General features: G+C 37.8%; 1 protein-coding gene across 11 annotated transcripts in view; it reads right to left on the bottom strand.

Moving 5' to 3' along the window:
- TCF7 (transcription factor 7) overlaps positions 1-15406 on the bottom strand; it is a 140245-nt gene that overhangs the window by 34915 nt on the left and 89924 nt on the right. For all 11 annotated transcript variants that reach the window (XM_081939600.1, XM_081939593.1, XM_081939599.1 and 8 more), the window contains exon 5: positions 10531-10621. In XM_081939600.1, the coding sequence (XP_081795726.1) occupies positions 10531-10621 (91 nt within the window). The remainder of the gene's footprint in view (positions 1-10530; positions 10622-15406) is intronic.

The raw sequence follows: 15406 nt of genomic DNA, 5'->3' as shown, positions 1-15406 counted from the left end.
CATCTTCACATCCTGTTTTTGATGCTCTGCTCGCTCACATTTGCGAACCAGTAGCAAAGGTAAGTTGATTTCACCCCTGGGCAGAGGGGATATGTTACAGACTCATCAGCTAAGAATTTCAACTGGCAGGGTCTAGGAAAAGAGCCTTCTCTGCCATTGCTCCTGCCCTATGGAATATCTTGTCTTTAGAGATGAGGTTAGGTCTGATATTTTTGGGCCCTCCAGAAAGATATGAAGACCTGGCTTTACCAACTAACATTGGGGGGGGGGGGTGTCAAAAAGTGGCTCACAACTCTGAGATTGGTAGTGGCTTGAGGGTGCTCCTTCAGTTTTTTAAAAAAACTTTTTAGCATGTCTTTTTAACTCTGCACTTTTTTTATTTTTCACTTTGTTTTAATTCTTGTTTAATTGCAATTCTTTATATGATTTTATCATTTGTATCTGTAAACTGCCCAGAAACACATGGATAGTGAGATGGGCAGTGTCTACATTTGATAAATAATTAAATAAATAGGAATTGGAAAATGGGGAAGTGCAATCCAATCCCCAGGACACTTCCAGGTAAAAGAGTGAAATTATTCATTTCAAATACATGGGATAAGCTTAGCAAATTAAAAACAGCATACAGATGTTGTTGACAGACACTGGATGATCAGATTCAGCATACTTAACATATAAGAATGAGGGCATGAAGAGCTACAGGAAGAAACAAGAGACACATTATGGGACCCAAAATAAAAAAAAATATTCCTACAATTGTAAGAAAAGATTAAAATGGCTTTCAGAGTAAGCTACCAAAATAGTTAGTGAAAGGTGGAGAATGAAAGCCGCGGGTAGCAAGAAGCATACAATGACTGAACAGAGATTTTCAGTTTCATGCAAGAAAGGACAAGTAAAGCTATTTCAATCAAGAATGTCACTAAATAAAATAATATATCATGAAAAGAACAAGCAAAGAAAATTAGAATTAACCCTCAAAATATACACAGCCATTATTCAAGTGATCTAATAGAGGCAAAGAAGTCTAAAAAAAAGTAGAAATTCTAGAATGAAATATTTTACAAAGGTACTTATAAAATGGCAGGCATTTGTGTAGAAAGCAAATATTCAAAAACTAAATTCCCTGGAATGTGAAATAGAACAGGCAGCAAAGCAGGAGGGCAAACAGTTGCACACTAATACACATGGAATAAATCTGACTTTCCCAAAGGTTGGAAAAGATCAACAAATATACCTATACCAAACAATGAAGATACAAGAGAGGTTTTGGTGCAAATTAGTGAACCAATGCACTAGCCATTTATTTCGGCAAAAAATTGCTTAAGGCCTTACAATAAAAAAATAAAGATACATATAGATTGAAACCAGAAGGATTAAGTGGTACGACCTTAACATTCAGAGAACTACCTGTAATATCTCTATTGCTGCTGGTATTGTCTTCATCTTCTTTCTTAGGTAACATAGTTATCAATACCAGAAACTTGAGGTACGAAGAGAAGAAAATATTAAGTCTTTATACTTTCTAATGTCCCAGTTTCCCATGCTCCATCCCAGGATACATATGTGATTTTTAATGGCAGAAAAACTAAGTGAGTATTCAAACCTGTCAGAAAGGTTGAAATCAAATTGTTTAAATCAGGGGGAGAGGAAAAGTATAAATGACACCTGGATGGTTATATTTTGGAGTCTACAAAGACAAGGTGGCTTCCCTTTAAACCTAGATATGTTGCCGATATGAAGAAAACCTAAAGAGGAGAATCTCTGGCAACATTACTTCCCTTTCCAGGATACCAGAAGTTGGAAGTCACCATAGAAAAAACAAGATGTCTGGATAAAAGGAAGACAAGATGTCAGCAGAGAAGCAAAATGGGTTTTCCACATCTATTTTTGCTGTGAAACTTGCTGGAGAAAATGGTTATACCTGTATAGTTATTTGAGGAGGGATAACATCTGAAAATGCATGCCAAGTAACAATGACATAATGCATTGCACAATAAGTAATCAGTAGAGCCAGATAATTTTCACCTAAAGAATTCAAATGAGATCTTGCCAATGTCAAGCCTCCCTCAGCAACCAAGAAAGAAACCACTTAACTCCATTTTGCAGAATTAAGATAACAGCTAAGCAAAGCAAGATCTGAGGCAAAAGTGCGCGAAATCATACATATCAATATGTGACCAAACCCCCTCCCCCTGGTAACCCTCATCCCAGTGTCCAAGCTGCAAATCCCTTAGGTGTCATGTGAGTTCCATCTTCAAGGAGCATCATCAGGTTGGTATGCAGGACGGTTGGCCTTGACCAGTGGTGGGCAACCTGCGGCTCGGGAGCCACATGCGGCTCTTTACACCCTTTAATGCGGCTCTTCTGTGTGCCGGGTGCCCGCTCCCCTCCCTCCTCTCAGGCTTCGGAGGGAAGCTTCTGCAAAAGCCCGGGCGAGTGACAACCAATTTTGGTCCTATGACTGCAGAATGCTGCAAAATACCATAAATGCAGGCCAGTTGTTGAGTGTTTCAAATGTGATTGGAACACTCAACAAGGTGACCACAGTGTGTGTGTGTGTGTGTGAATGAGAAAGACAGACAGAGAGAGGAACAGAGAGAGGGAGTGAGGGAGGGAATCAGAGAGAGACTGACAGACAGACACACACACACACACAGACAGAGAGAGACAGAGAGGGGGAGGGAGGGAGAGAAAGATAGACAGACAGAGAGACACACAGAGAGTGAGTGATTAAGTGAATGAGTGAGAGACAGACACACCCACATACACAGAGTGACAGAGAGAGAGGAAGGAAGGGGAGAGAGACAGAGGGAGAGACAGAGACAGACACACACACAGAGTGAGTGAGAGACAGACAGACACACACACACACAGAGTGACAGAGATGGGGGAGGGAGGGAGAGAGAGACAAAGAGCCAGAGAGAGAGAGAGAGAAAGAAAAAGAAAAAAAGAAAGAAAGTGGAGAGAGAGATGAAATTAAAAACAACAACATACAAACCTGACTTACTCAAACTATCCAAGGAAATGCAAGGCCAATGTTCACATTAGTGGTTGTGACTTTGTCAGTCATTGTCAGGATGTAATTTTCTCTACATTGTAAGGCAAATTTTACGGAATTTAACGTTATCGATAAATAATATCGTTCTAAAGTTTTTGTTTTATTAGTTGTGTTATTTGTATCCTCCCGACCTATGTGGATACTTGCATGCAGAATATTCTCAATAAAAACTTATTGAAACTAAAAACAGTGTACCATCCTATGTATTTTCGGTTTTAAAAATGTGGCTCTCAAAGTAAATTTCAATCGTGGTTTCGGCAAGATTTGGCTCAGTTGAAAAAAAAGGTTGCCCACCACTGGCCTTGACCAACACCAAGCACTAATCTCCAGCATGTGCAGTAGACAGTGAGACCAAAACTCCCTTTTTACAATCTCTCCTGTGCTTAAACTTCCCCTCCCAAATACCAGCCCCCACTCCCCGTTTCAATGGCAGCCGAAAGCAAATAGTGAAACAGAGGCTGACAGCCAATCTCTAACAAAAGCAGACAAGTTGCTGTTAAAATAATTTCCAGAGATCAGACAGCCAAATAAAATCATTTTTAAATGTGTGTATGTTTGTGGTGTGGTACTAGACAAGAACAGAATAATTAGGATAATGCCTATCTCAAAGTAGTTGGTGAAAACAGTGATTAAATGCAGATTTCCTACGCTCTGAAACCTATTAAAAAAGACATCTTTGTGTGGAAAATCAGTAAAATCTTGGTAAAGAGAAGTTCTTTGAATCATAGCTTTTATTTCTTTATTCATGTCAGAAGCATACTATCATAGCTTTTGAGAGTTATCAGCAACCATGCAAAATCAGCCCACTCTGGATTGGCATTTATGAACTCATATATCTTTTTTATGGATTCTTAAATCCAGATGGGTTGAAATGAATTCTTTGGTTTTTTTTAAAAAAATCCTTTTGATAAAGACTCTCCCTCTTTAGAAATATAGGTCCTCTTATGCTCACAAATAAATTAAATGCAAAATAGGCAAGTATAATTGGAGAGTTCTGATTATGAGGGAAAATGAAAGATCACTGAGCTAAAGCTACTTAATTTAATTGTAAATAAAATGAGGCATACAATGCAGTTGACATCTATTTGTCCAGACTTATGAAGTCAAAAGGCTCTAAAGACTCTGAAGAACTCCAAAATGATTTTTCCAGTTAGATGAATGGCCAATATTGCAAGTGCAGTGCATGCGGTGGATGGGGGGTGGGGGGGAATGAAGTTTATCATACAAACTGAAGAGGCTTGAACTAAAAGTCAAAGTCACTGAACAGGTTAAAAAAAGCCACTGAAACTGTAACAGACAACTTAACTAAAAATGCAAATTCAGTCTGAGGAAAGTGAAGTGTGAAAACTTAGGAATTGTTAGGAAATAGGTTAGAAATAAAAGAGAATCATGTAATCAAATCAGTAAAGTCAAACTGATTAGTAAAATCCATTTTCAAAATGTAGACATCACTTTATCTTAGGTTCTTACACTGGAAAAATGCAACCAAGATCATATGACTTAACTCTCAAATTTTTATTTATTTTCATTTGAGGTTTGAAGTTTAGGAATAAAGACGACAAATGTAACCTAAGATATGAACCAAAGAAAAACAGTTGAAAGAGTAGGAGAGAGAAGATTATTAGAACTCAAAATTATCCACTGAAATTAACAAATATCAGGTTCAGAAGAAGAAGAGTAGAAAATATAGGCTATCACAGGAGAGGTATCTTCCATGGGTGTTGGATTTCCACCCACTCGATATTTGGCCATGCACCTAGGAATTTTAGAAACTAAAGTCCAGTGACTTAGAGCAGAGGCTTCCAGCCTTTTGAGCACCAGGGACTGGTTCTGTGGATAAAGTTTTTTTCCATGGACCAGAGGGAGAGTGGTTTCACGTGGGTCCTGCATTCCATGGATGGGGCTTTGCTTGTCTGTGCAACCTGGTCTCTGGCATGTCATGGACCCATGATTGGGGACCCTTGACTTAGAGGGGCCAGGATGGGGAAGTATATGACGATAGGCATTACTTTTGTAATACAGTTGTGTGGTGTCAATCTATGATGCTTGCTGATAAATCATTTAGGAGATAGGAAATAGGCAAAGTCACACATGGGAGATGATTGCACAAACTTCCGTAAAAATTTATATTGCTTCCTTCAGCTTTCATTCACCTCTGCATCTGAATTAGTTCCACTGTCTAAATAGATCCATCTAATAAATAATTATTAATTGAGTGAAATGCAGTGGTTAAGACCATGTTTTGTATTGGTTCATGATCTAAATCAGTTCTGCTCACTAGGGGATCTTAAAAAACACTTAGTTCTTTCAGCTGCTATCAGGCCTGCTGAAATAATCTGTCTGGAATACTTTGAATCTGTTAAAGCATTAGATAAACATTGTTAACTATCATTATCAGTGTGGTTATTTCTCTCGCTTTTTAAATCAGAGTTTAGCTTCAATCTTGAGAGAGACTATACTGATGAGAATTTGGAAGTGTCATTTAATATGTCATGAACCAGTCAAGAGCTATAATACAGCAGGAAACCAAAACGAGCATCAAAATTTAGCATTTTGGCTTTAGGGCTGAGAAAACAGTGACCTCTAATCCCCAAATGGAAATTAGTCACCCTGTGACCCAAGATGCTTCAATAGAACCCTCTGAAAATATATTAAATCGCCAAATCAGTTCAGACAAAGTAAAATCCTTTTTTCCCCTTTGTTATTTGGAACGCTCCCAATAAAGCCCCATCAAGGAAAAATTCCTTCTACTGATTTTAAAAAGCTGACATGGTATTAGGAAGGGGGGAAACTCCTAATAATGAGACATCATCTAAGTGAGTTCGTGGCTCATAGTTACAAGACTTTTTAGGGAAGTGGTGTTGCATCAAATGTGAAACAACCGAAGAACAGATTCCAAATAATTTGGATAGTTCCTCAAGAGTCTCTTCATTTAACTACCGGGAGGCTTCTTCTTTTCCAGAACACTTGATGGGTTGTGAGGCTATTCCTGCTGAATGTCTCAAAGGTGCTATTTTTTTGCTTGAGGCACCTTTGAGGCAACTATAACCTGGATGACTGAGAATCTCCACAGACATTCTTGCTGAACTTTTTCCTTCTCAGGAAAAGCTCTTGCTATAGTACGACCATAGTGCTTGTTTGAAGTCAGCTTTCTTCCAGAACAGTGAACCTGTTTTCTTCAGAGCCATTGCCTATCACAGCACTCCTTCTTAGCAAAGAGAGATTCTGGAGTCCCCCTCTTTCTCCATCTCCTCTCCCCAAACCAATTTGAATGCAATGAACACTGCCAAGCTCTGGAAAGGATGATACATCAAGGGAAGACACAGGGAAGGAAATTCTATGTAGGTTTTTTTGCTTAGGTGCAAGCCCCTTGTGTTTTTTTTAATAAAAGGGACTAAGAACATTGGTCATATTTGTCCATACAGGCAACAGTGTGAAGTTCTCTGGGATAAAAGGCTTTATCAACAAAGTGGTGGATGCACATGAGCCACTTTTGCAACGGCAAGATTAAGAAATACATGAAACGCGTGTAAATAGCATCGTGCAATTATGATGTCTGTGGGGCTTCTGAACCACATAGGTGCGCTTAAAAGGCTAAGGCCTGTGGATGCTAATTGTCATATAGCACAATATATATATGGCCAAATAAAAGTGGTCCTCCTCCCCTTTGTGTGTATTTTTCAGGTTGGGAATGGAAAATATCAAGTGAAGACAGGTAGTGCATTGGCAGCCAGCACAGTTATTGTTTAATGCAACTTTGAGCCTGCACATAGTTGCAAGTAGAACACTCCATAGAATTATTTCTGAGGAGTGGTCAAATTGGGAGAATTAATTCTCACCCAGTCAGTGGGAAACAATATAGCAAATCTGACCATTGCAACGATCAAGAAGAGATGGAAACAAGCCAGCCTGCCCGAAAGAGAGCCAGGCAATCTGTTGAATGAGGCAGGAAAGAAAGAAACACAAGAGGTCTGAACACTCCTTTCAGCTTATGGACTTGTTCTTGAATCCCAACTGTTGCTATGGTTCTTTAGTTGTGGCTTCCTAACCTTCTGAAATGATACTTGGGTTATCCAAGCTCTTGGTTTCCTGGCAAGCTACTTAAGTAGTTCTAGTCCAGTCCATTGGATGAAACCTGCCACAAATTAGGCACATCCAGGTGATACATTTAGTTACAGTTTCTCACATATTATAATGTGCTGCCATTAAAGGCAAACAATTTTTGTACTAGCAAATGTGTCAGTTTAAAGCCATATCACACAGTTGTTTTTTTAAAAAAGCAGATTAAAAATGATCAAAGAAGGATCCAGTCAGGATAAGGACTTTGGCTGGAGGTGGTGTGTGTGTATGTGAGTGTGTGTGAGTGTGTGTGCCCTTTCTTGTCCAGTTCAGCCTTCCTCAATACGGATTTCCTCTAGAATTCCCCAGCTAACACAACCGATAGTTTCTCTTCAAGCTTAAATGAGACGGAGAAGAGAGCATCGACTCTGATAGAACCAAAAGATTAAACTACAAGACTAGGTGCCATGATGCAGAACCTAACCTATTATTTTAAGAGAAATATGCTTAATGCCATATGTATTATTAGCCCCCTTTTTCCACACAGATTTATAGCCGAGCTCAGAAATAACAATTTTATACATGCATGCAATGAATTCTCGTTTTAATTTTGCTAAAATCGAAATGGGTTCCTGAAACACTTCCACGGTGTCACTGTTTCTTCTCCCCAAATGCTTAGAAAGCCACCCACTCCTGTTTTCTTCCCTTGAAAGGCTTAGGAGGAGATGGAGTAATCCCTTCACTGTCCTTCCCTGCTTTAAGTTGCTCCTGGTCCATCAGCAAGAGAGATTCCTTCACTCAAACCCCTTATAAAGACAAAGGATGGAGAGAAGCAGCTTGTCTGGCATTTGCACATTCACTCCTTTGATAACAGAAGAGGAAAGAGAAACTGACAAAGGTCTTGTCAATTCCACTCTTCTTCCTTTTGTGTGTATTTCTGAGGGGGAGTTGCCAAGCTAGATTCAAGCTCAGGAGCCAGGAGCAAGAATGAGTAAGATCTTCCACCAGTGGGCAATGGAGCCACTGCTTCATAAAGCAAAAATGAAATAACAGCAGCAATTTTAATTACACCACACTCAGCCAGAAATAAATCAGGACAGCTCTCAGGCACTGTTGATGTCATGGGAACACAGAGCTCCGGAGCCATTCCCAAATGGGCTCAGGCTCCTCTTGGGAAGTGTCCAAAGATGCAACTGCTTGAGGTTTTCATCCACAACATTAAAAATAGAGATATTCTCTCTGCTGACTATCTATTGAAATGGACTGGGCCACAATGAACATGTTTTATATCCAGAAATATATCAGTTATAAAATGCAGGGATAATGGGAGCTGAAGTCAAAACTACTTAGAGGGAAAGTTGTTTGAGAAAAAAATACATTTTCTTGATTCATTCAACATATTTAAAGAATGTTTGTATTTGCCACTTGCCAATATTTCTAGACAGTATTTCTCTAATCCACTCTAAGATGTTTTTCTTTCCTATTGTCTGAGTTGTTAAGTATCATCTGCAATGTAACCAGTTTAGGACAAATACAATATTTTAAGGAAAAGAGAGAGAGAGCAAATCTAAATAATCACCCTTGACTTAAGTTGAAGGATTAAGGATTTATTCTTTTGTGACTATAACTACATTTTTTGGTAAGGAAATATCTTAACTTGCAGGGCAGTTTCTGGCTGGATTTCACTTTAAAAAATTGCACTTAACCTTTCAATGCCAGAGGAGCATCCCAATTTGCATGCTCCAATCAGTTAATCAGAAAAATTACTGCCTTCTGATCTTATGCTTGATTCAGGCTAAGTTAGAAAAATGTATAGCTTACAAGATACAATTATATAATACAATTGACATTATACTATATGGCAGCACTTTATGTGCTTCATAAATATCATGCATTTTTGCCTCTCTCAGATTAGAAAAACTAGCAAGGCTATGAAATTCCTGGCAGACAACAACACGTAGCTTGTAGACTGTGGAATGACTTGATGACTCATAAACTGTGCCGTTTAAGATCCAGTGAATTGCACTGACACACACCCTTAAAAACTCAAGTCAGTCAACACATTGGTTTAGAACACTGCTGATTTCAATGGGCTTTCAATCAATGGCTCCAGTGTAAACAGTTGTGGTGTACTTTTCATGCCACTTATTCTTCTTAAGGTAGCTCTAATCTCCACTCTTGGGTATTTATCTTCATAACTAGACATTATTCAAGGTTTGCATTACTGAATATTAATATCTTAACATTAAAAGCTGATTCATCCAGGGTGCTTATGGTGAGAGGTAATGGTGACTACTAAATGTTGTTTTCCCAACAATATTGATGAATCTTGAGAAAACAGAATGGTCTATTGTACCATTTCAGAAAAGCAAGAGAGCAAGCATTTTCTCAGGCATAACTTGACCACATTTCATAAGGCTATTTCACCACATCAAATACATCTGCCAAACCACATCCACCCACCACAAACTACAGTGATGATATGGATTAAACAGAGTGGGGAAAAGTCCATCAGAAATTAAATAAATGCACATAATGACTGAATCTTCCTTCCTTCTTTCCTTTCCTTCTTTCCTTCCTTCCTTCTTTCCTTCTTTCCTTCTTTCCTTCTTTCCTTCTTTCCTTCTTTCTTTCTTTCCTTCCTTCCTTCCTTCCTTTCTTCCTTCCTTCCTTCCTTATTTTCTGCCTATCCAGAATTATTATTACAAAGAATGCTTGCAAATAATGCTTTTTTTTCTAAGATCAACAAAGCATTTTAGTTATCGCAACAAAAGCTTCTCAGGTTTCTTACCATTTCTATCTTTTTATTACCTTGAAAAACCAATTACAAAAGGAATGACGGAACAGCTACACAGGGTTTCTTTTAATTGCAGAGATGCAAAACTAGAAATCATGGGTCATATTTGTACTCCAAAGAATACTAAAAGTTATTACCAGATTATAAAGTTTAATATAAAAAGGGAAACATGATTCTTTATTTAAATTTAGGTGTAAATGCAAATGAAATGAAATGAAATTGCGTCATGTTTTTTTCCTGGCTCCAACTACTATTTTTCGGAGCTTGTCAGCTCCTGCCAGGTCAATCAGTAGCCATGTGCACCTCTTGCTCAGTAAAAAGCTGTGTACCCTGCTTCAGTTAACAATCTAAATTCTACATCTTGATTTTCCTTATTATTTCCAAGTGGCAGCAGAGGGCTCAGTTAAGGAAGGCATTCCAATTCTCTGTGCTGATCAAAAAAAGTAGGAGAGCAAGAGAGAGAACCAATATCTCACTCAATATGAACTCAGATATAAACATAGAATCTAGGAAATATGCTAAAATTCAACTATTGTGAAGGATGATGGGTATTAATACATGTCCAATGTTACTTTTTTTTGGTAATATTCTTCAGCTCAAGGCCTTAAATACTTACCATCCCACAGAAGGTGTTATCTGTCCAACCCCACTGGGAGGGAGGGAATAAAAACCAGAAATATCGGATGTTTGAGAAGGACGGTGTACACCTATCAGAAAATGAAAACATGAGGAAATTTAGGTTAGCTTTTTTTCTAGTTTTATATCAAAATGGATTCAGAAGATTCATGTTTGCTAACACCCAACAGCCAGTTATGGTAATTCATCTACAGGTACTTACCCTCACCTTGTTCTTCCTGCTATTTATTACTAAGATAAATATTCTTGGCCTTTTTTTATCTGCAATGTTCTTTTCAAAGCATGCAGGCAAGTAGTCTAGATGGTATGAGGCATAGAGGAAGTGAGTGAGGCAAAAGTATCCAGAGCAAAAGTCTATGGAAATTCACAATTATCGAAGTCATGGTTGCCCCAAAGGTGCTTTTTTCCAAAAGGCAATTGGACTTCAGTTCTGAAGAATTTCTTGGATGAGAAGTGAAAAGTTTTCAAAGAAAAAAAAAAACCAAGAAAGTCCAATTGCGTTTTGGAAAAAGGCACCTTTGGGATAGCCAGAGTAAGAATAAGACAGAATGAATAATAGCTTTACCTTTACCTTTATTTTCGATTTTTATACCGCCCCCTCTCCCCAAAGGGACTCGGGGCGGTGTACAGTAAAAAACAGATAAAATAGAATACAAACATACAAACATAAAAACATAGAAACATAGAAGAGGAGGCAATACAACACTGTACAGGTAAAGCAAATAAAAACAGTATATCAGCAATCCTAAAAAATATCCAATTAAAATTACCCAGTTAAAATAGAACATAGTCAAGGTAGAACTACGAAAGGGAGCAGTGTGGGAAATGAGCAGAACCTCCAATTTATCTAGAGAAGACGAAGGTGTTATGCATAGTTGGAGAGAAGATCTAAAGTTGGTGGTAGATAGGGAGAAACCTGCATTCTGAAGGATAACAATTTGAAACTAACTTCCTTTTTGCCCTAAATTATATTGCTGAAATAAAGAAAGCTTGCAAAAAACCTGCTTGGATTCTTGTGGGAAAAGATGATGAGCTTTACTCGGCGCCACTACTCAACAAATTAAGCTTGACTCAGAGTTTTGAAATTCCACCTATTTGTCTATATTCATGCTTTAACTCATTTATACATTAATTAAATTAAAAAGTATTCCTACTTCTTAGCTTAATATTTGTTGTATAGCGATGCAGTACTGAGAAGGCATATTTCATTGGGCTATGGTGAAATGCAGAGAACATATGAAGTGTTTAAGCATATGTGTTCTGCTTCAGATGACTAGTAATCTAAAGCAGAACACACACTGAGAAATACTATGGGTGGAGCATTTTTATATCTCACAAGGTGTGTTCATTCAGAAATGTTGCAATGAGATTGAATGTAAATGTCTAGGAAAGCCAAAAACCATACAGGATTGTACTATCGCTGAATGCAGGTCAGCAGTAGGTTCTCTGCAACATGTGCCTATTGGTGAAATGAAGCCAAAGTAGGGCAGAATGAGAAGAAAAAAAATAAGACAACGTTGTTCTATGAAATTCTATGCTAGTGCTAGACTTTTCTTATGCACTGGAGACAAATTCCTCGTGTGTCCAACACACTTAGCCAATAAATAATATTCTATTCTATTCTATTCTATTCTATTCTATTCTATTCTATTCTATTCTATTCTATTCTATTCTATTCTATTCCATTCCATTCCATTCCATTCTATTCTATTCTATTCTATTCTATTCTATTCTATTATTCTAGCCTAGCCTAGCCTAGCCTAGCCTCTAAAACATAATATTGCATTGTGGGTATGGATTGCATCTAGAGTATACGAGATAAGATGCACATGGAAGACCCAAAGGGCAATGTATAAACTCTAGTAGGCAATCAGGTTGGGAGACAGACACTATGCAAAAGAAAGAAAAGAAAGAATTAAAGAAAGGGATCATTTTTCTCATATGCTTTTCTTCTGCTGGGTTGGAAAATACCTTCTCTGACAGGATCGGAGTTATTGTTTCCTTCTATATGAAAAGATAATCTTAACAGGAAGAGGGATTTACTATATAATCCTTTGTGAGCACGCCAAGTTAGAACAAATCTGTGCAGACTGTGCCAGGTATCCTCTGTCTTTGTGTTAGTTCTGTGAGTAGATATGTAAGTAATTCAGGGTTAAGACTAAACGTTAAGTAGGTGACAAAACTAAACTGGAAGTGAAACTGCCTTGGCCTGTGAATCTGAGTTTTGGATAAATGATGAATTATAAATGAAAAAGGATTTCCATTCATATTCTAGCACTCACCGCCATTTCATCTCAAACAAAGACTTTTATAGATAAAGTGAGGGTCATGCATTTATTCTTGGGTGCATCTATAGCTTTTAGCCTATATGTAAAAAATGCATTCCTTAATCCATTTAATAAAAAAAAAATCATTCATGGAGTTTAAAAAAGCAGTCCCAAAAGTATATGCAAAAACATATATGCAAAAATATTAATCCTCATTTTTATCAGTCAGTTATTCAACTTTTGCTTTGTCTTGTGACAGCAAAGCTTGTTACAAGAAACAGAGTAATCAAACGTCTCAGTTGTTAATTTCATATTTCAATTTTGATATTTTTGTACCATTGTCTCATTTAGTTTGATATTCTTAGTAGTGCAGAAATATCATGATTATATGCCTTAATTACTCAATACCAATACTACACAATGAAGTCATTATTAAAATCAGAAAATTAATTTATAATGAAATTTTAAAGACTTATTCCTTGATAGTAATTAGTCCATCAGAGGAAGATGTCACAACACAAGGAGCAGAGTTATAGTCTAGTAATTCTCATATATTACAACAAGCTTTGAAGAAGCTCCATGGAACTACTACTAAATTAAGTTGCTTTTAGCCTTCACTATATTTGAATAATTCACCCAATCATACTGAAATGTTGTGGGATAGTTCATAAAAATTAAATCCCAAGCAGATAAAGCTATGGTGCCATCAAATCTACAATTTGCAACTTAAATCTAGCCATTCAGAGAAGCAATTCTCATTTTCTAAATGAGAAGCAAGAGACTCGTGACGGAGATCTTGGATATTTTCATTATTTTGATGATAACGATGATGATAATACTCCTGAATATCATTAGATCATTTTCTGATCTAAACAGTTCAGCCCAAATGTACTGTTTCTTTTTCCAATATACCCTATACAAGCTAGTGTGAAGGTATGCTTAGAGTTCAGTCAGGAAATGGAAAGTAGTGAAAAGTCCAATCAATGGAAATACAGGTAGTTACAACAGTCCATTTAATGACCGTTTAAAGTTACAATGGTACTGACCGAAAAAAAAGTGACTTAGGACCATTTTGTCACACTTATCACCATGGTCATATCATCAAAATTCAGACACTTGGCAACTGACTCATACTTATGATGGCCGCAGTGTCCCAGGGTCATGTGACCACCTTTTGTGACCCTCTGACAAGCAACATCAATGGGGAAGCCAGTTTCTTTTAACAACCCATCTTACTAACTTAACAACTGCAGCAATTCACTTAATAACTGTGGCAAGAAAGGTCGTAGAATGGGGCAAAGCTCACTTAACAAATGTCTCGCTTAGCAACAAAACTGTTGGGCTCAATTGTGGTTGTAAGTCGAGGACTACCTATATATACAATACAATACAATAGTAGAGTTGGAAGGGACCTTGGAGGTCTTCTAGTCCAACCCCCTGCCTAGGCAGGAAATCCTATACCGTTTCAGAGAAATAGTGATCCAACATCTTCTTAAAGACTTCCAGTGTTGGGGCATTCACAACATTCACAATATGTTAGAAAGGTCCCAACAACAAACGTACACCTTCAGGGTTTGTGACAATACAATAAGTGTAAGTTGAGCTATTTCTAGAGGCACAGGGAGCCAAAAGCAGTCAGATAAACTCTTGAAAATGACTTAATATGGTATCAGCCAAGATATATGTTAGCTGAATATTTGAACTTCTATTAACTGGCTGTTATTAATAGAGATCTTAAAACTAGAACATAGTGACATTTTTTTCTATTAAAAATGGGATTTGAAGCAATAGGGGTATTTAATTCTCTAAATTGTAGTGTCATTGATAATGATCTGCAATCTGCTTCTCCATTCTTAAGTATTAAAACAGTGCTTGTTTAGTTAAGATACCATATTTTTCGGAGTATAAGACGCACCTTTTTCCCTCAAAAAAGAGGCTGAAACTCTGGGTGCGTCTTATACGCTGAATACAGTGTTTTTTTGCCTCTTGAAACCCCGCCCCCTTCACCAAAATGGCCGTGCAGAGCCTGTAGAAGGCTTTCAGAGAGCTCCTGGGGGCTGGGGAGGGCAGAAATGAGTGGAAAACAAGCCATTTTTTGCTAAATTTTGCCTCCCCCACAGCCCCCAGGAGTTCTGTATAAGCCTCCTAAAGGCTATTCATGCCTTTTTTTGAAAAAAAGGACCAGCCGTTTTTGGGAGGTTTGCAGAGTGCAAAACCCTTTAAAAAAAAAAATGTCTCTTCAAAACCTTGGTGCGTCTTATACTCCGGTGTGTCTTATACTCCGAAAAATACAGTACTTTGTTTTATGTGTCTCAGAGGTTTAGTATAAGAGCCGTGGTGGCACGGTGGTTAGAATGCAGCATTGCAAGCTAACTCACTGCTCATTCTATGAGTTCAATCCTTACCGGCTCAAGGTTGACTCATCCTTCCATCCTTCCAAGGTTAATAAAATGAGGACCCAGATTGTTGGGGGGCAATATGCTGACTCTGTAAACCACTTAGAGAGGGCTGTAAAAGCACTATGAAGTGGCATATAAGTCTAAGTACTATTGCTAGTATCTGATCAGAGGAACTCTAAAAGGAAAAAAA

This window comes from Natrix helvetica (genome assembly GCF_964273705.1).
Source record: "Natrix helvetica genome assembly, chromosome: 1".
NCBI lineage: Eukaryota > Metazoa > Chordata > Lepidosauria > Squamata > Natricidae > Natrix > Natrix helvetica.
This window is presented reverse-complemented; position numbering and strand designations above follow the sequence as displayed.